The 22,703-nt window shown below is 42.1% G+C and overlaps 1 protein-coding gene across 10 annotated transcripts in view; it reads left to right on the top strand.

Moving 5' to 3' along the window:
* Window positions 1-1,407: 1,407 nt before the first annotated feature.
* TLE1 (TLE family member 1, transcriptional corepressor) overlaps window positions 1,408-22,703 on the top strand; it is a 79,969-nt gene continuing 58,673 nt past the window's right edge. For 5 of the 10 annotated variants that reach the window (XM_068666530.1, XM_068666527.1, XM_068666522.1 and 2 more), the window contains exons 1-4: window positions 1,409-2,448; window positions 2,763-2,863; window positions 4,355-4,418; window positions 4,511-4,555. In XM_068666530.1, coding sequence (XP_068522631.1) covers window positions 2,425-2,448; window positions 2,763-2,863; window positions 4,355-4,418; window positions 4,511-4,555 — 234 coding nt within the window. In that variant the 5' untranslated portion in view covers window positions 1,409-2,424. Of the gene's footprint in view, window positions 2,449-2,762; window positions 2,864-4,354; window positions 4,419-4,510; window positions 4,556-22,703 lie in introns of all 10 variants that reach the window. The other 5 variants (XM_068666528.1, XM_068666521.1, XM_068666525.1 and 2 more) reach the window with 2 other exon arrangements.

Genomic DNA, 22,703 nt, shown 5'->3' with positions numbered 1-22,703 from the left:
AATGCAATAACACCAAGATTCGACTCTCATCTTTAAAAAAAAAAAAAAAAGAGAGAGAAAGAAAAGTCCTTGTTTGCTTGCATTTATTTTTATATTCACAACTATATCAACGCACATATATTGGTCCTGAGGGGGTCCCCAGGGGTGTCTCGGGGAGGCATGCCGGGAGACCTTCGCACTCTGGCAGGGCACCTGCACCCTGGGGATATGCAGTGTGGCCGTGGTAGCAGAGAGAGACGGGGTGGGTGAGGAGAGGGAGAGGGGGAGCGGAGAAGGTAAAAAGATCAAAAAAAATGGAAAAGAGATGGAAAAAAAAAAGGAAAAAGATAGAAAAGAAGAGAAAAAGGGGAGGGGGGAAGAAACTAAGAAAAGGAAAAGAAAGGGAAAGAAAAGGAAAGAAAGAAAAAAGAAAAGAAAAAGGGAAAAGGAAAAAAAAAAAGAAAAAAGAAAAGAGAAAAAAGAAAAAAGAAAAGAGAAAAAAGAAAAAAGAAAAAAAAGAGAAAAAAGAAAAAATAGAAGGAAAAAAGGTAAAATGACAAAAGAAAAAATGAAAACAACAAAAAAAAAGCGAAATGACAAAAAAGGGCAAAAATGTAAATGACAAAAAAGCAAAACGACGAAAAAAAGGGAAAAATATAAAGAGCAAAAAAAAAAAGCAAAACGACAGGAAAAATAAAAAAAAGAAAAAAAAAAAGAAAAAAGAAAAAAAATACCTGGAGAGGAAAATGACGAAAAGAAGGAAAAAAAATAATTAAAAAGCAAAACGGCAGGGGAAAAAAAAAAAAAGGACAAAAAAAAAGAAAAACGACAAAAAAAAAAAAAAGAGAGAGAAAAAAAAAAAAGAAAAACATCGAGGAAAAAAAAAAAAAAGAATAATAAAAAACCAGCCCCCACACCCCCAAGCTCGACCACCACCCGCGTGGGAACGCAGCCGTGCCGCCGGGCTCTGCTCGCCCCGCCCCGCCCCGCCCCGCGGAGCCGGCAGCCCCGGCCGCGGGCACGCGCAGGCGCCGCGCAGAGTGCGCGCAGGCAGCCCCGCCGCCCCGCCCCGCCCCGCCCCGCCCCTCCGCTCCCTTCTCCCCGCCCCTTCCCGCCCGCCCGCCCGGCGGCCCCACGTTACTTTGACTGACAGCTCGGCCTCCCCGCTCTCCTTCCCACCGACCTTCCCCTCCTCCCCGCCGCTCGGCGCGCCCCGCGCCCTCCCATTGGCCGGCGCCGAGCGCTCCCGCCGCCCCGCCACAAACGCTTCCCAGCGAAAGGCAGAGCGCCGCTCCGCCGGCCGCTCTCCCCATTGGCCCGCGGCCCCGACACGCGTCACGGCCCCACGTTGGCGGCGGCGCCGGCGATTGGGCGGGCGGCGGCGGCGGCGCGCCCCCCCCCCCCCCCCCCAGCCCCGCGCGGCGGCGTGGGCGGGGCCGTGCGGCTGGTTAGCTGCCCGAGTGTGAAACCGCGTGTTAATGCAAGCGGCGCGCGCGGCTCGGCTCGGCTCGGCTCGGCGCGTCCCGCACGGACACGGCCGCGCGCCCGGCCCCGCACCCGCACCCGCACCGCTCAGCGCCGCCCGCCCCAGCCCGGCCCGGCCCGGCCCGGCCCGCCGGACGTCCCGAAGTCCATCGCGGAGCGGAGCGGAGCCGTGCGGTGGGGCGGGGGGAGGAGGAGGAAGAGGAGCAGGAGGAGGAGGAGGAAGAGGAGGATGCAGCCGCCGCCGCCGCGATGCGCCGCCCTCGGGGGGCTCTGCTGAGATGTGCGCCCCGGTGCGCGCCCGCCCGCAGCAGGCTGCAGCCGAGCCGTGGCGAGGAGGAGCGCCCCGTCTGAGATAGCCCCGACAAGGACGCTTCCAGCCTTTTGCTTTTCTTTTTCTTTTTCTTTTTTTAATTATTTTTTCAATTATTTTTTTTTTCCCCCGTCCGACGGGGCGGGCGGCTTTTGTGTCCCTTTTGTCCCGGGCACCCCCTCCGCAGCTCCTCCGGGCTCTGCGCGCCGTGCATGTGCTGCCGGCGCTGCTCCGGCCGGGGCTGGCTGCGCGCAACCCCCCCTCGCCCCCTTCCTCCTCCTCCTCCTCCTCCTCCTCCTTGTTGTCCCGCCGCCCTCCCGTGCTCGGCGCCCCGCGGGCTGCCCATGCCCCGTCCTCCCCGCCGGCGCCCGGGAGCAGCTCGGCCCTCCCCGGAGACTTTCCCTGTGCCCCCCGGCCTGTGACGGTCCCGTGCTCGCCGCTCCCCGCCGCCTGGATTCCCCCAGCAGCCGAGGAGCCGCCCGGCCGTCGGGGCCGTCTGGTCCCGTCCCGTCCGGTCCCGTCCCCGGAGCGACAGCGACACAACCCCGGGGATGTCCCCGCGGCGGGGGCACTGAGCGCCGCCGCCGCCCCCCCGCTGCCCCTCGGGGCTTGAGCCGCGCTGCGAGGGAGCCCCCGCGGCGGCCGGAGCCATGTTCCCGCAGAGCCGGCACCCCGTAAGTGCGGGACGGGGCGGGGGGGGTGCGGGACGGGGCCGCGTCCCCGCTTTGTTCGGCGGCGGGGCTGTGCTGGGCTGAGCCGAGCCCCACGGCGGGCGGGACGGGGACAGGGACCGGGACCGGGACCGGGACGGGGCGGCCCCGCGGGGAGCCTCGTCCCCGGCGATGAGGGACGGGAAGGTGGGGAACAAGTGCCTGGGGGTGGGCCGGGCTCCCCGCATCCCTCCCCGCATCCCTCCTCCCCGCATCCTCCCTCCGGCCCCCGGCTCTCAACGTGCCTCTCTCTCCCGGTCCGGCCGCCGCCGCGCCAGACCCCGCACCAGGCTGCGGGCCAGCCTTTCAAATTCACCATCCCGGAGTCGCTCGACCGCATCAAGGAGGAGTTCCAGTTCCTCCAGGCGCAGTACCACAGGTGAGCGGGGTGGGGGGTGGGGGGGGGGTCAGGGGCCGGGGCCGGGCTGGGCTGGGCTGGGGTCGTTCCACCCCCCCCCACCCCCCCCGGGGCTCGGGGGGGCTGCAGCGAGCGGCGGCGTCCAGGCGGTGGCGTGCGGAGTCGCGGCGGAGCCCCGGCTGGGGGCCGCGGGGTTTTGCGGGCCCCGCTGCCCTCGGAGCATCCCCCGGGGGCGAGCGGCGGGGCAGGGGGCGGCCGAGACCCGTGCCGGGTGCCCCGCACCCGCCGCCTCCTGCTAGTGTGGGTGCGAGGTGGCTGTGCCGTACGCCGTGGGTTTTGGGGGTTTCGGAGGGAGACCAGCGCGGATCCTGCGGCACAGAGCGATAAGGAGGTGACATCTCGGGCTTGCTCCTTCGTGTGAAGGCATGGTGAGGATTGTAGGAAGGAGCACACGAGTACCGGAGTTAACACAAAGTTAATGTGAGCCTGCCGAAGCCGTGGCTGCGTTTCCAGTTGCAGTGCTGCTCTCCTGACGTTCCCGTTGAAAGGGTTGGCTCTTGCTGCGGGAGAGCCTGCAGGGATTTAGGGAACGGGTTCTTGCGTGCAAAAGGTGTTTGTCCATAATCTTCTTGTATTTTGTACTCACGTGCACCTGGATAGGAAAAAGACTTCTGTGACCTTCCATGCTAGAAATCGCTTGGTTTTGATTAGGCTTCCCTTTTCCCCCTGATGATGCTGTAGTCTGAGTCTTATCTAAGATTGTTACATTGTCTAAGCCATTTATTACGTTAGAAACACAGTGTAAGCTATAAACATTGCAACTGTAAATGGAAAATGGTGGCTTACACACTAATTGCTCCATAGGATGCTTCTTTGTTTCATTTAAAAAAAAAAAAAGAGAGAGAACAAAAGAGAAAAATCAGTTTGCCAGAGAACAAAGGGAATGTTTTGACTTTTGCCCTCAGTGAAAGTAGTCAAAATTATACTGCTGTTAGTGATAAGATAGGCAACTTGTTTTTCTCCTCTGAAAACAAAAATAGAAAACAAACTTGGTAGTAATTGATAGTCAAAGCTACTTACATCAAGCTGCGGGTGAGATAACAGAAGCTAGAGGTTCTTTAAGGTTAGGAATTGCAGACGTGCCCAAGTTGTAATTCCAACCGTGAATGGTGTTACTTGGCTGCGACTTACTGAACGTCATATGCAAAGAAGTACTTTGGCTACTCAGAAGAACTTTGGAGAAAGTCTGTTCCTGTCATAACCTGAGAGTTGTAGTGCTTCGTCTGTGTAGCAGTTCTGGAGGCGGTTTCGGGGCTCTCATGCAGTACTCATGAAATACCTCCTAAATTTCCCGTTCAGCCCTTGTATTTAAAGTATGAATTAAGACTTTTCTCTCTGTGTTTGCATGTTTATGAGTTTCTTTAATTATCTGTTTCTGTCAAAATACAAATAAAGTGGTGAATGTCAAAACAATGACATAACAGTTACATTAAAGTGTGATCTATTTTGTAGCCTTAAATTGGAATGTGAGAAACTGGCAAGCGAAAAGACAGAAATGCAGAGGCACTATGTGATGGTATGTATGTTTGTTTTTCTTTGTTTCAGTAAATATCTTCTAATGCAATGTAAGCCCGCATAACGAAATAATGTATGCTCCTTTATTTGCAGTATTATGAAATGTCATATGGATTAAACATTGAAATGCACAAACAGGTAAGGCATTTTGTTTTCTAACCCACATAATCTACAGTCTGTCTAGTGTGTTTAAATGTAGCTGTGCTGTTTGTATTCAGATGACCTCACCATGTGTCTGAATAGGCTGATTTGTAGCAGTGATTAGCAGACCTTTGCCTACCTGCTGTCAGGTGAGGTATAGGTTAGGTTAATCCACAGGACTTCCTTGGTATTGGTCCTGAAAGATGGTGTGAGACGTAGGAAAGGTCTTGTCTCTGTGGTTTTTAAAAACGTAATTCAGTGCCTTGTGTGGTTCTGTTTTGTCACTGGTAAGAGCCTTTGATTATGTAGAACTGGTCCTACGCGTGTGTAGCATATGTAGCGATAGTTGCTCAAATCCTTGCCATTTAGAGGTATGAAAAGATTAGTGGCTTGGAAAGCTCAAGTTATGACTATAAGTTTGCAAGTTCCCATAAAATTCACACTTACGGCCACTATAATGGTGAATAAAAAGAGTATTGAAGTGGAACAAGACACTAAGGACCTCATAAGAGAAGAAAAGCTAAATGATTGCTCAGCCCGGAGGACCCTCAATTGAGTAGTCATTGTCTGCCAAATAAAGCATTAATGGCAGGGTGTAAGTATTCTGTAGATACGCTGACATTCACTTTTTCATCAAGATGCCGGTACAATAAGTCTTTCAGAAATCGATGGCCTCTTAAAAAAATTATCATTAGATGAAGTTGCACAGTTGGACACATTTCAAAGTGCAACAATACAATTCTTTCTTGAAGTGTATGTGCTATTTCATCTAAAACTCTTGTTTCATTAAATTAAAGAGCATGGCTGACCGGTTAGGGCACAGCGAAGAAATTGATTAGTTCAGGCTTCGGATCTTCAGTATATTCAAAGACTTTCATTAAGTGAGTGAATTGCAGAGTTGAATTTTGCTTTTGTAACTCAAACTCTTTGATTTTTGTTTTGTTTTCCAGTAAAAATATTGCATTTCTTAAGATGGGATGGTAGTTCCACAATAACTTTCTGTTTGCAAAGCTGAGTAGGTATTCCATGTTGCTTTTTTTAGAGGTGTGCTTGTTTGAATCCAAAATGCTGGTAAAAGCAGGAATAAAAACAAGGAATAAAAACAAGGAAACCTCCTTGTTTTTAAAGTGATGCACTGCTGAGGCAAGTGGAACAACTGGAGTGGTGGCTGACTTGTTCCTATACCGTAGCTGCTGTAGTATTCTCTTCTGTGTGTGTGTTAGAAGAATATCATTCTTTCTGTAAGGCAGTTCTTTCATGCTCTGTGATTTTTGGAATCCTCTCTATTAATTTATTCTTAACTTCATGGCAGGCTAACTTGTGAGGAAGCCAACATCCATAAAGAAGCTTCATTTGGTTCAAAATGTGTGTTATTTTCGTAAGATTTTGACAGTAAATGTACTAGGAATTAACTTCAGGTAAAATCAATTAAGCCCACAAGATTAAAGAGTGTCAGAACTGAGGTTTCCACTTTGACCTTAACATCTGTGTATTGCAAGGGTTTAATGCTCTGTATGTATGGCAACTATAATTACATACCGAGTATTCAGTGATACTTTGGAAGCTTTTAAGATTTATGGCAGAGCATTATACCTGCATTGGTTCTAGCTGGGGAAAATAGAGCACATTTACTCTGTGTGCTCTTAGCAGAAGAAAAAGCATTTGAAGGGATAAATAATTTTCCCTGGTTATGAGTCTTAGATACCATGCTTTTACATGTTAAGTATTCTGATTAAAAGTAGCACCTTCATATTAAAGACTCTTGATTTAGATGCCTGCAGTGAGGATGCGTAACACTGTTAGAATTCAGTACGTAGGTGGTCTCAGCTTACAGGAGACAAAAAAAAAAAAAAAAGCCACCAATGACATTCTTTTGAATTTCCACTGCTAACGATAAGTTCTGAGGAGGCTTTTGGCAGATAGTAATCATAATTCTTATTAAAACTGGTGACGTCTAGCCCCAAGGGTGTAGCCAGGCTCAAATTGATGCTTTTTGCTGGCTGATCACCAGCATGGCCTAAGTGCTCATTATGTTGTAGAGAGGGCCTTTGGAGCTCTCATTACGTTTGACAGGAATTCTCTCTAGGGGGAAACTGGGCATTAGCTAGACTCCTGACAGGCTGAAATTATTCCTGCTTTATGGCTTATAACCAAATGCTAGCAAGGCATCATCAGGGGACACGAAAAATTGTCATTTCTGACAACATCTTTGTTACTGAAAAATGCAGTGATGGGGAAACTTTCCACTGAACAAGCTTTAATGTTCTTAAGGCCTGCCTCCTATGTGGATGCTGTACTCGCTCTGTGCGAAGCTCTTCAGTGTGCTTGGGCTGCTGATTTAAAAATAAAAAATTACACTGAGCTGGTGTTCCTTTATGCAGTGCGCTGCTTACATCATTGTTGAAGGTAGGGTCACTTCAATAAAATGATGTAGTTGTAGTTTGCCTGCTGATGAAAGGGTTGACTTCTTGTACAGATAAAGTTGCATCAGCAGTTTATTAAATGAAGAGTTATTTAACTCTCAATTCAATTCTGTAATCTGTTATAATCTCGCTAAAATAAAAATAGTTAGGACTTGAATGGTGCTATAAACACAGTTCCTTGAGGTGAACTTTCCGTACACGAGCAGCTGTACTGCAGAGTTTTTCACTTGAGTATGTGACAGTATGTTTAAATACAGGTACTACTGTTGCATTTCAGCCAGTTGTCTAAACACTGGTCAAGAAATAATCTTCTGGGTGCATTTTTGGCTGGCTTGTATGGTGGTTTTTTTTTTTATTATTTATTTTTTTTGCTTTTGTTCTTGTTTCTGTTTTAATAAGACTTTCAAATCAGTTCTTAAGAGGATGTTGTGTCTGGATTTTTATACTGTTTTCAGAGGTAATTATCTTAAGGTGGTATATGGTTACTAATGTTAGCATCTCTGAAACAGAAACAAGTATCGGAGGATTTGTTTAGGATAGGTGCATTTCATGCAGATACCGTTTTCATGTTTGTCAAGAAGACAGAGTGAATAAGGATGTTTTGTATGGTCTTAAGTTTCTCATCTGGTATTTCATCCAAGTCAGATTTTCCCACTGTGACATCCGTGGCTGGCAAAGCAGATGCATCAACTACTAGTGCCAAGATGTAGAGTCTGTTGGGCGTTAAAAATCCCACTGTACTTAAAGGGTTGCTGCCCTTGGCTATTAGGGCAGCACCTCTTTATTTTCACCAGCTCTGTCTGTCATCCTCTGTCATAAGTCAGGAGATAAGACTTCCTGTGCGTTTAATGCCTAGATTGTTCAGGTGCAAGATTAGCTTTTGTTCAGTGGCAGGCAGCCAAAGAAAGAAAAATTCATCACTGCTGAACCAACTGACAGACTATATAAACTACTACGGTATTTGGGTGTCTGCTATCCCAATGGTGACAGCTGGGTTTCCTTCTCTTTGGGTGGGTTATTGTGATCTTTGTGACCTGCCTTGAGGCAGACCTGTCATTTAGTACCTTGCCTCTCATGGAAAAGTATACAAACTCCTAAACTGTGTTATGTTAACCAGTTGTACAGGAATTAAATGTCTGTTTTATCCTGGACTGTTTTATGAAATCATTTCTAATGCTATGTGTTCAAGGACCGAGTCTTCTACTGATATCTCATTAGAATATTAGTCTTCAGGAGTGGGTTAAATAGAAGGGAATTAAGAAGCTTAGTTAGCTCTCTACAGCTCCTGAGTAGGACGGCTGTGCTGTTGAAAGGGATTTGAAGATAAATTAATTTTTTTTTCTTTTTTCCTACTTGCATTTTAATTACTGAAATGAAAAAAATTCATGAATCCTAAAGGTTTTGATGGTGTGCAGTGAGTGTTTCAAGGGGATTTTGTAGTTGGCTCTGTCACGTATACGTGCAGAACCTGCTTTTGTTTTAAAAGAGAAAATGGTAAATTTAATTGGGGCATATTTTTCCCTCAAAAATTGTACATACTCTACAACTATTGGACTTCAAAATGAGCGCAGTTGTATCACCAGTGTAGCCATTTCAGATGCGACTGGAGGTGCCAGTTTGAACAGAGAGGAAAGCCTGGAGTAATGAGCTCGACTTTCTCAACTTTTGAACCGCATTCAAGCTCAAGACTGACATTGTTAAGAAGTTTTCTGACAGATTCAGGGCACTCAGTGAAATATGTCTCCATGTGGCTTTTAGATAACCATATTGTCAGATACCATCTATTATGTCAACTTCATATACAACTTAATCAAAAAGTATGTCATAGTATTAACACTGTACATATGTTAAATACTGCCAGATCATCTCTCGTTTTAGACTTGGTCTGCCAGATTTCAGGTTCATCACAGAGCCACGGAGGGAAAGAAGGAGCTCTTTCCTACCAGCTGTGCTGTCAAACTTCCCTTGCATTGCCAGGACTTAAGTTACTAAATTTATGTTGGTGTGCTTTATTTGTGCATTGTTTCAAACAGGGAAAACAAAACAAACCGACCAACCAAACAAAAACAAACAGCTGGTATTTTCTGGGGCAGGGAGAAGAAAAGGAAGGAAGATTCTTTGTGAAGCAGTAACTCTTCTCTGACAACAGATTCTGGGGAGAAAGCTAAACACTTTTACTCTTTTGCTGGTTGTAATACCAACTAAGCTGACAAGTATTTGAATTGCCTTTCACCCCTGCTCTACTCCAGCACTCCAGTTTTGTAACAAAGGGTAAAATTGCATTGCATCTCCTATGCAAAATGGAAGATAGTATCTGCTGGGTTTGATAGTGGGTCACCATTAGTACACAGTGAATGAATCTAAAACCAATTGTAGGTTAACTTACGTTTATCAGAAGACACTATTTTAAAAGCGATAGCAGACTTGAGTAGAGTTAATGACGTCACCTTTCCACTGAATGTAAGATTTGGGAGTACCTAATGGCAGTTTTGTCAAACACTATTTTCATCTTTTACATCGTGCTTCTTAGTTGGACCCTGGATGTATCTATTTGAACAATTGCAGTTACTGACATACTTTCAGAAAGGGGAAAACAAAAGCTGATGGGAAGAATTGCTGATTTTTCAGAATATATGTACCGTAACAGGTAGTTTAACAAATTGGTCCTTGTTGTTATTCTTAGGCTGTAGCTTGTCAAGTGTTTGAATAAAGGTTGACCCATGTTCAGCCTGAATATATGACTTTTTGCTGGTATGTTGTGTACTCTGACTCCCCGATCATCTTACTGGCGTCACACAGTGACTTGCTCCAGTTTACTTCCTTCTCGACAAAAAAGGGGAACAAGAAGGGCAACTTTTTTTTGTCTGTTTGTTTGTTTTGTTGTTGTGTGTTTTTTTTTTTCCCCCTTCTCAACCAGCAGTTTATACTCTTACCATTGTGTTCTCCTAGGAGGTATTGCCATCATCATCAAAAGGTTGTGAGGCTGGTGCGTGTTCAAGTTGTCCTCTTCTGTAAAATTGCTTTCTAATGTGTTTTTCACCCTCGGTTGTGCTGTTGTGGGGAGAAGGTTGTCCCAAATGCAGGACAAGCAAGGCAATTGTTTGTTTGTTTGTTTGTGAAGGGAAGCTTGATTTTCTTTGACCTAGTTAATATTATATTTATTTGATAGCCTCTAGTTCTCAAGGAAGTTTGGTTGTTCATCTCTAGCTGCCTTTTCCGTTCACTTGAAATTTTAGACCTCAGTCGTATGCTGCCTGTGGTGACTCATTTTGAGATTGGGCAGTCTCAGCCTACACAGCTCTTTAAAGTACGAGTTGTTCCATAGCTTTGATCTTCTTCCTTGCCTTTCTGTGAACCTTTTCCATTTTTAGTCTACCCTGTTGGAATGAGGGCACGAGAACTAAATGCAGTTCTCTGGGTCTAGGTGAACCAGAGATTTATATGACAGCATAATTGTTTTCAGGATTTTTTTCTTCTCTAATAAAGTTTTTGATATCTGATTTCTTGGCTACCAAGAAATGCTGAGCTGTTGAAGCCACCTTTCACATTTGAGTTCATGCTCGTGAATGGTGATGGTTCCATCACTTACCACTTTATTCTGAGGCTAGGGGTGGCTGTTCCCAGTGTGTCCCAGTGTATTCTATTTAAATGCGTTATTTTTACTGCCCACTTCAACTTGTAAGGTTTGTTTGCATTTCTTCAGTAAGTCCTTGTCCCTCTTTTGAATGAATCCTCTTATTGGGAAAAAAAAATATCTTGTATGCAGTCTTTTTTTGTACGCTGTCTTTTTCTAGACTGCACTGCTGAACAAACCTGTAAACCAGTAAAGATCCATATGAAGCTCCACTGCTTGACCTCGCACTTTTATGAGAGCTGACAATTTTCCTTTGCCCTGTTTCCTATTTTTTGGCAATTATTTGTCTGTTTATGACACAGTGCTAGAGGTGATTGAAGGGTAGGTTAGAACTTAAAAAACAGAGTCTATTCTTAACTGAGCTCTAATTTAAATCTGACTAGATTTAAAAAGCAGTTATTTCCTAAAGTCATTTATTTTAAAAGAAGGCCTACTGATTAAATTATTTTTTCCCCCTGTACTTGGAACAGCAACAGGGAAGGTTGTTTTTTTTTTAAGATTCATATGAACAAATCCATATAACATTGGATCCTCTTGCTTAGGAGCATAATCACAGTATGCTTAAATGCAAATGGAATGGAGAAAAGGTTTATAGCTTTATTTCTTAGAGTACTGGTGAGGATTTAGTTGCTAGCAAAACTGGTTATTAGCAAATATACTTTTTTGGGGGGATAGTTGAAGAAATGAATCAGTTTGGTAGGTTTCATTGAAGTTCTTATAATGATAACAGTATTTTGTGGCTAATAATGAATTGCACAGCATTTAAGAGGCCTCTAATCTCTAATTGGGCATTGACTGAGTTTCTCTTATTCTTTGTTCTTCCGGAGCAAGAACAAATCTGCACAGATGATTAAATTACAAATTAAAGTTCTTTGAGGTGCTGGAGGGTTTATCCGTCAGGGCTGCTTATCTGGAAATATCACATGCTACTTAAGTGATCAGAAGAGCTAACTAGCCTTTTTGGCTAACTAGCCTTTTTAGCGAAACAGAGGGCAGGTTAATTTGTGTTTTGTTGTGTTTTGTTTGTTTGTCTGTTTTTGTTGGTGCCTCCATCTTCTCCCAAGCATCATGGATTTTTTTTTTCTATTTAGTATTTTTTTTACTTATCTTGAAGCTTTCTGGTGTTTGTATAAACAGTCGGTCAAAGCAACTTACTTGTAAGGTGACCAGTCAGTGTATTGACAAGAACAGACACAATAGAAAACTGCATTAGGAGGCAAGCCGTTGGGATTTGCAGTAAATATATTACAGAACACAAGTGAATTGCCGATACTGCTTGTTTAGCAGTTTGCAAGGGCAATGGTAGTATGGATTTTTGAATTAGAAGGGAAGGACTGTTCTTTCTCTGTGCTGGAACATCTACTTGATGGCTGAGGATAAAATTGATTTAGAGAGCAAAATGCTGCTGCCTGTATTTGTGCCATTTTAAAGGCTTCTATGGATTAGTAAGCAAAAACAAAAAGGGAGCTTTCAGTTTTGGAGAAGGGAGCAAGAATGGGTATGCTTGTTTGGCTGCATCTTGATTAGGTATTAAGTCTGTGAGGAAACCTGCTTTTGTTAGGTCAGGAAAAGGAAAGGACGTCTGAAAACAGCTATTTTTTGTGATGAGTGACAGTCTGTCTATTTATGAATTTGTTTTTAAGTATGATAAAAATCCCAAATTGTTGTGGTTTTCGCTTCATTATATACTGATAGCAACCTTCTTAAATGCAGAAATTTGAAATAAAAGAGGAAACACAAGCATTTCTTGGGAAAAATAAATAATGGAAAGATCATTGTTTTGTAGTTTTGCCACAACAGTTTCTGTTTACAACAGGTGTGTTTGTTCTTCTTCTTCTTCATGTGTGAATTTGAGTGTAAAGTCGCTCTGAATTTCTACTTTTTAATTGATTTTTAAGGTTGCTAGACATCACTTAGCAAACAGCTAGCTGACTATGGTCTCATATAATGGACATAAATTGCCAGTTAAGCAAACAAAAAATCTTCAATTAACAAGACCCGTGGGAAGCTTTTAGGTTGTTCCTTTAAACTTAAATACAATCTGTACAATGGCAGTGCTAGGAAGAGATGGGTACCTCCCTCTGTCCTAGCAGGATCAGCCCTACTTACCAGTGTTATTCTTGACAGGAGTCTCGTCTGATCTGTTGATTTAGCAGATCAGACAGCAGTGACTTTAACAGCAGTGACTTGCAGGCCCTCTAGGTAGTGGAGCATCTTTCTGTGCTTTGTACTGAAGCGCTTCTTCAATTCCAGACACTTTTTTTTATGTTGAAGCCTTAGCTCTTTTCTGCTCATTTTCTTCACCATGGATATATGGATATGGAGAGCATATCATTCCCTTTCCTTCCAGAAGCATTTGTGGACCTCTGCAGCCTAATGTTAATTCTCTGAATGCTTTTGCTCAGCTGAAGAACAATCCTAAAACAAGCACAGTCCTCCGTGGGGGAGTCACCATGCTGAGTGGCACGGAAGGTTTTCTTAGTTTATGGCTTACACTGATGACACCCTTTTTAATGGTACACCACTGTTGTCTGGCTTTAACTTCTGAACTGCTGTGATGGAGAGATTCCTTCCTGGGTTATTGTTTCCCTATCCTTTATGTCCCTGTCTAGGCATGTTGTGGTTCTTCATGCATGTTTTTCCCTATCCTTCTTTTTGCTTTTCAGTCCATTTTTTCTTCATTCACTGCAAAGTAAGTTCTGAAGCTCTCCTCTAGCATATTCTGTCTTTCTCTGTTTGCAGCTCTCTGAAAATTAAGAATTAGGGCAAGTGAATAGATTTTTATGCTTGTTATCAGAAATATTAAAAAATACAGGACCTACCATCCATGCAGAACTTCTTAATTCTCAAAAGAGAGGGATGTATTAGTATTTGGTTTAATCGTCAAGCAGTTTTGCACATGTTCTCATGAAGTTCCACCTGAATTGTGCTGTTTGTTGCTCCTAAGAGTGCTATTCTACAAGTGTAAAAATCTTAATGAAGAAGGTAACATCATGTGCTTCACTTATCCATAAAGGCTTTACCTTGTTGGTCTTCAGTTGTTTCAGATACTTTCTGCTGTTGAAAAATCCTTAACAGTTGTAATTTGTATTCCTATTTCACCTAGCTGTTTACAGATGAGAGGTATTTTAATGCCTCATATTTAATAGTTATTAAGCTGGAGTGTCTTTTGCTTTTTTTTAGTTGCTGTTCTCTGTCAGGCATTGTCTTTTTACAATTTCATTTCTGCACGACACTTTTAGGTTCTGCAAGGTGTCCGCTATTTCAGACTTCACAAGCGTGCTCTTCTTTTTATGTATGAACTTTACTAGCCCTGGTTAACTTGAACACAATTTTACCTGAATGCTCTGATCTGTTCCTTTGCTGTTTGAGCTGCAGTATTGACCTTAGGTAGCTAGCAATTTATATTAATGTGTAGCCGAATACTGCTTGTTGTTTTTTGCAGTTAGGTGACAAAAAAATACAGGCTTTGTGGCCTCGTTGGTGTGACTTGACCATACCTTTCCTTCTCTAAGTGAACAGATCAAACATGCTTTGTTCTCCTATATTTCATCACATTGAGTACCAGATTTACTTTTGCTGTCACTTACTAGTGACATGTAATTTTGTAGAGATGTTTCTGTGCTGTGTATATTTGTACCTGGCATAGTTTTGACTTCCTGTATGCTTTCCTGTTTGTACAACGTCAGCTGGAGGTTTACTCTTGGCACCATTGCATTCTTACCCTTTTTCCTCTGTCCATTCCTTTTCCATTCTCAGATGTATTATGTCTCACCCATATCCTTCGTATTGTTTTATAAAGAAACTGTTAGCTTTCCATAGTGCATTTGTTATCTCCCTTCTCAGTAGCAGATCTTAGAAAGCTGACCTTACCAGTTGATACTTGCTTTCCTGAAGACTTAAGAGCTTTATTATACTTACTTCTTGTACTGATGGTTGTAAACTCTTAACAATTGTCAGTCTCAATCAAATTACTTTCTATTTGGATGGTTTCAGTCAGTTCTTCCCTATTAGAAGGTAATCTAGATGGCATTGTTCCTAGTTTTCTTTATTTTGTAAGCAAGAGAATGTGAAAAATGCATAATAAAACAGGGAGGAAATTTATTGACGTTCCCAGGTTTTGCTGAAAGACTTCCTAACTTTTTTCCTGTATAGTGAAAATCGCCATTATTTTCACCTTCCTTTCAAGTTGTGTGTGGTGCCTAATTCTGCTGTTTGCTAACAGAAGAGTTGTTGATCCTCTTAACTTGCTATTCATTAGTGAGTCACCTGAGAGCACCTGATATGAGCGCTTTTTAAGGCCTTAAATTGATTCAGTGACTTGACAGAGTTTTGAAACTGAGCTGTGAATATAGTAAGTATTATAAAAGTCTGGAATCACCTCTTAGTTACACAAGTGCATGTGACATTTGATACATCCATCTTGATTTGGTACTTATAAAGGCCCAGTGAACGTAGCTTATTCATTTTTTCCCCATATGTCTGTCCCTTCTCTAGATATGTGGTGTCTTGTTTTTTGTCAGATTGCATACTCGTTGTTCTTTCAAGTCCAGATTCTACTGCTGTTAATGTCGTGAGTACTGTATGTGCTTGGCTGGAGGAACTTTGTGCTAAGCTTTGGAAGCTATGTTGTTACAGGCACTTTTGCAGTAATCATAGAATCATAGAATATCCTGAGTTGGAAGGGACCCTTAAGGATCATCAAGTCCAACTCTTGACACCGCACAGGTCTACCCAAGTTCAGACCATGTGACTAAGTGCACAGTCCAATCTCTTCTTAAATTCAGTCAGGCTCGGTGCAGTGACCACTTCCCTGGGGAGCCTGTTCCAGTGTGCAACCACACTGATGTTAGAGCTCTGACTTTTTACCGCCATCCCAACAAAGCAGTTCTGTGTGCCAAGTGGTGCAAGGACGTATGCAGAAATTTGGTTGTGGCTTGTGGGAGCAGGAACAAAATAGGAAGTGTCTTTGGAGTATGTTCTAAACCACATGAAAAATCAAGGGTGAAAAGCCTTCTGATAAGGGTGTAGTAGTTACAAATATACTATTTTTATGGCTTCGTTCTTTTTCCTTTTTCTTTTGTCTACTCTTTCTTGTATAGAGTAGTGTTGCTCAGCTGTTCTAGTGTAAGTTAAGTTCTTAATGCCCTTGATAGTTCTTAATGCAAAGCATGGAACCATAGAATGGCCTGGGTTGGAAGGGACCTCATATAGTTCCAACCCCCCTGCCATAGGCAGGGATGCCACCCACTAGATCAGGTTGTTCAGGACCTCATCTAACCTGGTCTTGAACACCTCCAAGGGTGGGGCATCCACTGCCTCTCTGGGCAAACCTGTTTCAGTGCCTCAGCACCTCTGAGTGAAAAATTTATGTCTAACCTCTAATCTAAATCTCTCCTCTTTCATTTTAAAATCATTTAAAACCTTGTCCATCATTATCTGACTGAGGAAGAAGTTCCTATTCATCTTTCTCATAAGCCCCCTTTAAGTACTGAAAAGCTGCAATGAGGTCTCCCTGGAGCCTTCTCCAGTCTGAACATCCCCAGCTCTCAGCCTTTCTTCACAGGAGAGGTGCTCCAGCCCTCTGGTCATCTTCATGGTCCTCCTCTGGACCCACTCTAACAGCCCCACATCCTTCTTGTGCTGGGGGCCCAGCCCTGGATGCAGGACTCCAGGTGGGGCCTCATGAGGGCAGAACAGAGGGGTACAATCACCTGTCTTCACCTGCTACCCACCCCTCTGTTGATGCAGCCCAGGATGCAGTTGGCCTTCTAGGCTGCAGACACACACTGCTGGCTTGTGATGAGCTTTTCATCCATCAGAACTCCCAAGTCCTTCTCTGCAGGGCTTGTTGGATAATTACAGAGAGCGTGTTTCCTCTAGAAGAACACTACAAGCATAGTGCATTAGAGTGCAGTACTGTGGGATGAGAGGAGCTCATCCAATAGTTCACTGCTGCCCAAACCCCCACTTCTTTCAGATGGGTTCTTCTGGTTCTTCCTTGGGCTACTCTGCTACCTGCTCACTTTACTCACTGATCTATCGGTCTGCTAAGCTGGTACTTCTCCCACCTCCTTTAGTAACGTTTTCTGCTTGACGAGTGATTTAAGATGTTGGACAAATCCAAATGACTCTAGCACTGCTTTGAAAGAAAGTGAGGGATGTGTGCTTGTGGAAATGAAGATGGTGAGACCTTCTCTTTTGGATAGGAGTCAGCCTCTGGCTTGCTCAACATCTCATGAAATCTAAATAAATGGGAATGGTGTTAGCTGGAAAACAACTGGGAAGTAAAAATAAAGCTTTGTCCTGGCTTCGGAGATTTAAACACTATGTGTATTGAAGGTTGGCTTAGTCATGGAAACAAAACTGTGGAACTAAAATTTGGATGAACGTACCTCTTGTAAATTGAGTACTTGAGCAAGATGGGCTAAAGTTAGATTAAAAGCGAAATGTGATAACAGTCCCTTTTAGCCAAGTTTGAGAAGAGTCTTGACATAGTGAAGATGTGTGAGAGAAGCACTTTAACATCCTGACAACAGCTTCGTTGTTGCCAGTTGGCTTGGGTTCAACAGGATTTACAGCTGCAAATGGGATGGGCAGTTGTTTACAGTGGTTCATTGAGAGCTGTGTAGTGGCTCTCTCTATTAAAGAATGGATTGAAATTAGACATCTGAAATATATCCAGTCACTGCACTTTACAGTTGAACAGAGTCCAAACCTGTAGTAGATGTTTGGTAAGTGTAGCTGCTGACTTGTGCATCAAATGTAGCTTAAGTTTAAATTAATGTGACCTTTCTGTAATTTATACTGACATCTAAGAGGCTTCAGATAAATGTAGTTTAGGTACTGAATTAAAAACCAGTAATTTCATTTAGAATTTTTCTAGCATTCTGTCACTTTGTCAATTTGAGCTTTTATTCTGTTAATATTTCTGTTGCTTCTTCCTCTCCCTACTCCCACTTGCAATATGGTGGTGTTTTGTTTTGTTTTTTTTTTTTTTTTTCATTGCTAAAGATTTTTCATGCCAGTCTGCTGGGATTTTAACATCATCATCTCGTGGGTGTCTGACCTTGCGATTAAAATGAGTAGTACAAACGTGGGGCAGAGGGAAAACTGTATTTGTTAATATGTCATTTTAAACTGACAGCCTATCCCCAAAATACAGAGATTGTTCCTGTCGCTGAAATGAGCACTACCCATTGCTGCTTGTCAGATTGAATTTCAAATATCTGTTGAGAATAAACCTTCCCACCCCCTCCTATTGGTGTGAATGTTAGTAATGACAGTGTTTATAATTTAAAATACAGTTTGAAGGCCAACTTCCACAGTTTGTCGCATGGTGGTTAATACGGCTGTAAAGGGGAGATGAATGTGGCTACTTCTCCTGGTCTATTACTCAGGAGGCCAGTAAATTTGATTGGCTGCTGCAGTTCTAGCAGAATCATTCGATTTGAGAGCAATAGAAAGATAAGATATCCAATTACCCAAATGATTTGCAGGGTTAGCCAATGTTGTCATGGAGACGCGAGTTGGAACAAATTAAATTTTAAGCAATAAAATAATCTTAAAGCACGTCTGGGAACAAGAAAATTTGGCAGTGGCACTTACCTGAATTGAATCTTAGCTTGACACGCTGTTGTTTGACATTGATATACTATGGGGGCCTAAACTTTTAAATGGCATGTTGCCTTTATTTTTTTTTTTCCCTCTTGCAGCCATTGCCAAAACAGATTGTAGTGTATTAGTTTTAAATAAAAGGGCATTAATATCTCAGTGCTCAATGTGGATTCAGTAACTCATGAACAGCAAAGTTCATAGAATGCTAGCCTTAATCATTTGAGGCTTTTGAATATTTAAGTTTTGAGATTTAATTATACCTCCAACATCCTCCCCACCCCAAATTGTTTGCAACATATTTTTGGAAGTGCTTGAATCTTCCTGTAGCAAAGATCTATAACAGCATTTAGAGAGCTAAGCACTGTGCTTTTTAGTTTCTTTTTTTTTTTCTTGTATATGCTCTGTGAATAGGTGTGATTTCTGTTGACTTTGAAAATCTCACTCACAAAGAGTAAAGGCTACACCATTTAAGTCCATTGCTAGAAAAATGAAAATACAGAATGGATGCTAAGCTTTAGCTCAAGACTAGATTATACACATGCAGTTTCTTACCCAAGGACTTTGTAAATGTAGTTTTCAACTGATTTCTGGCTTGCAACAGGGATTAAAAATGGTCAAGCATGTCCTATAAAGAGAGCTTTTATCCACATGTCTGTTAGACAGATGGAGATGAAAATTGGTCTGAGGTCAAGCCATTTGCAGCATTCTCACAGCCTTCGATTTTCTCCTCATCCCCACCACAGATCATCTCAAATGATTCGGTAATGACCAAAAGTGCAACATTGACCTTTACTCCCTAGTGGATTACTGTGTTACATGGTATAAATTGCAGGAAGTCCATTTCCTTTTTCCAGAACGAATTCTATGTTGTACTTGGCTTTCTACATGTTGAAAGTGTAAGTGGAGGCATAATACTTCAGAATTATCTTTTAAAGCTTTTGTGAATGTGTTTTGACAGTATATTCTTTTCTGTGCATTAAAAGCTGGTTTGTTTATTTATTTAAGTATTGAGAGGAGTGGATTAGAAAATACTTTTTTTTGTATCATCAAAACTTTGTCTTTTCTTATGTTCCTCTTAATCACATTGCTCCATGCGTGAAGATGATGTAAGTTGTCATCTTCCAAGTCTAATGACAAATATGACTTTCAAAATTATGTTGAAGCAACTGAAGTAAGTTTAAAAAAAATAAAGAAAGAAAATTAATGAAAGTACAGAAACTTGTCCTTAAGAAATAGTGATAGAGTGCTTTCAAATACTGGTCTAACTTTGTAATATAGGAAATGCTCTTCCCAGGCAAATACAAGTTTTTTAGCATACAAGAGATGCTTCTGACTTTGCGTTGTTTGGTAATGATAGGCCTGGACAGCTTTGTGGAGTGTCAGTGCTACTAATTCAGCAGTTGTCATAATACAGCTGATAATCACAATAATGTTTTGTAAGATTCAAGTAAGGTAATTTGCTGATTGGAGCAAAACCAAAACTGTTGGTGAAAACTCTGAGACTGAAGGGTGATTAATTCTCCTCAAGGGAAAGCTGCATTTTTTCACTTAAAAGTGAGAATGCTGGCTCCCTTAGGCAAGGGCTTTCATTATTACTGATAACACGTGTTAACTGTGTTGAGAAATCCGGGTAGAGTTTGATACTTTCATTATACCTGCTTCTTCTACAGTGCAAATACCTACAGTTGCTTAAGAAATCTTGTTTATTTAAGTATGAGATCTTACATGGTGCTTTGTAAAGTACAGCCTGTCAAAATGTAAAATGATCTGGAATAGACTACTGTACAGGAAAACAATGTATTTTTAACAATGAAGCAGAAAAAAAGTTAAAATTGTACATGTAAGTGCTTTCTTAACTGCTTAGTAAAGTGACTTAAGTGAATATTATACTTAGTAACTAGTCTTGCTGCTTAGTTATATGTCATTATGTTAAGAATTCAACTTATCAAGAGACAAATTTAAGTACAATCACTTGAGTTTGGCAATGGTTGGGTCAAAACATTTAAGTCCTTAATTAGATGGAATTAAGACAAAAAATTAGATGAGTGAAGACAATAAAAAATGTTGGCTCAACTTAATTTTACCAAATGGAGATGAATTCCTTCATGTTAATTTTTAATGATACTTCAGAAAGGAGGGTGGCACTTCAGTCAGGGGTCTGACAAGCTTGTCATTTGCAAATAAATCAAAAGACAATCATTGCAACAACAAGAACCAGTGAAAGCTTTAGATTTGTCATTCTTTGATAGGCCCTACACTCAAGCCCTCTATTAAAAATGAATGTATTCAAGAGGCTCTGCATTAAGAACACAAACAATTAAGGGCTCTTCAGATGCTCTGCTAAGAGCTGCCATAGAGCTAGGAGGGCTTTCATGAGAGATGCAGGCTTCTACAGTCTGCTTTACCAAGGAGCCAGAGAACATAAGCATGACTAATTGTGTGTCTCTGCTTGAAGCAGTTTTCTGCAAAATTTTTTCTGTTTACTCATTCTTCTGACTGCCCTACATGTCTCAAGATCACCACTTAGATAATAGCTATGTTATGTTGCAAGGACACTGAAAATATTTTTATGTTGCAAGGCCAATAAATATTCTTAAGGCTATCAAATAGGAGCCCAAAATCTGGAAAATACAGCTTGCTCCAATGCTCACCAATTACAGATGTTTAGTCTTGATTAACCAAACTGTCCTAGACTCCTTCAAAAAAGTTTTTGCTTCTGGAGATCAATATATATATCTATATATATCTATACATATATACAATATTTATGTGCACCTATTCAAAGATATTGTGTCTGGAAAGGTGAAAGCTCATTGCATTTTGAACAACTAGATTTGTATTTAAATTTATGAGATTTCCTTTTTCTCAATGCTGAAAACAATCTCTTGCAATTCCTGATATAGAAGACTAAGTGAATTGTGTGTTAATGCTTAGGTTCAGGAACTCACTGGAGAACAAAGATATTTATTTTTTTTGGACATATTTATGATTGAGAATACTTCTTACTAATTGTTGGAAGACAACAAACAGATGTTTGAGATCTGCTACTGGATAAATAATTTTAAGTACCTTTTTAAGTTGTGTGTGGGAAAGAGTACCAGTAGGTAAACTGCCTTTTAAAAGTGAAGACTTCGGTTATGAGTTGTGGAATAGTGTTTTTAATTTCCTTCCAATATAAATGCTTGTTACTTAGCACTTGTAACAGTAGCAAGAAATCTCAGAATAAATGCTTGTTTACGATTTGTACATTTAAGCTTATCCGCAAGTGTGTATGAATATTAGGATGCTGTTTACATGTATAATTAGAAAAGATCTAATTGACTTGTCTTGGGACTGGTAACTAGCACATTACGTTCTCTTGTGTTACAGTGTGCTATTCTCTATTTACACTGCCACCATGAAAGTCAGATACCTGGGACCTCTGTGGGAATACTCCACAATGTGGATGCTTGCATGCTTTGTAGACTCTACTCAAAATAGACTTTTTCACAGCTATAATAAGGATAATTCTTGCAGGATTGCACAACAGGGGGACTCGTGTGTAGGTAATGCACACTAAAACAGCTTTTCAGGAGAAAGCAAATCAGTGCATCCTGATCTACTTTATTCTCCCACTCCCCACCTGCTTATCACTTGGCTATGATTCATCCTGGTTTTTACCGTGAAAACAAAAGTAATCCTGTTGGTCAAGGGCAGTTAATTTGTTGGGAGCTAAACATCTCATCCCAGTCAGGCTGCTACATAACAGCCTTCTCATAGCTGATATATATAGTATTTGCTTCCAGAAAGTAAGGCATGTGGAAAAATGCCCTTTAGTACTCAAATTCTCCCAAACATATGTGTGCTTTTTTCATTAAGTTAACAGATAGTTGAAATACCAACATATCTGTCAAAAGTTTAGTCATGCAGACTTCCTTGTATTGTTTTTGCTGGTAGCTTATGTACCAGGTCATCTACAGAATGATGGATAGTTCGTGGTCATGTTCCAAACAAAACAGAAACAGTCAAAAACTGCTTAGTGTTTGATACTGTGTGAGAAGGTAGATGTTTCTGTTGAGAAAAGACAAATATTCATGTTGTTGCAGAGGGAGGAAGGTTTGCTGCAAAGCAGCAGTTGCATCATTGCCCCTGCCTGTAGGAATTAACCTCTTAGCCCTAAGAAGAAACCACTCCCAAAGTGTTTGGAAGACCCTTGTCTCCATGAAACTGAAGTGTGGACATGCCCCACTGACTTTGGTCAGTTAGGACCGCAGTTTACATCAGTGTTTTACAAAACTCAGTGCTGTCAAGTATTTTCTCTTTCTCCCAGAGGTGGAGAAAGAGGTGTTAAAGCTTGTTGGCCATATTCAGACCCCAAGTCATGTGTCTCCTGAGACACAAAAACAGTGTGGGGTTTTTGTTTCCAAATTACTGTTTGACTGATGTGTAAACATCAGCATATCTCAGTGTCTTCCTAAGAAATCTGGGATGA

The sequence above is a fragment of the Anas acuta genome, chromosome Z (genome assembly GCF_963932015.1).
Source record: "Anas acuta chromosome Z, bAnaAcu1.1, whole genome shotgun sequence".
Taxonomy (NCBI): Eukaryota; Metazoa; Chordata; class Aves; order Anseriformes; family Anatidae; genus Anas; species Anas acuta.
This window is presented reverse-complemented; position numbering and strand designations above follow the sequence as displayed.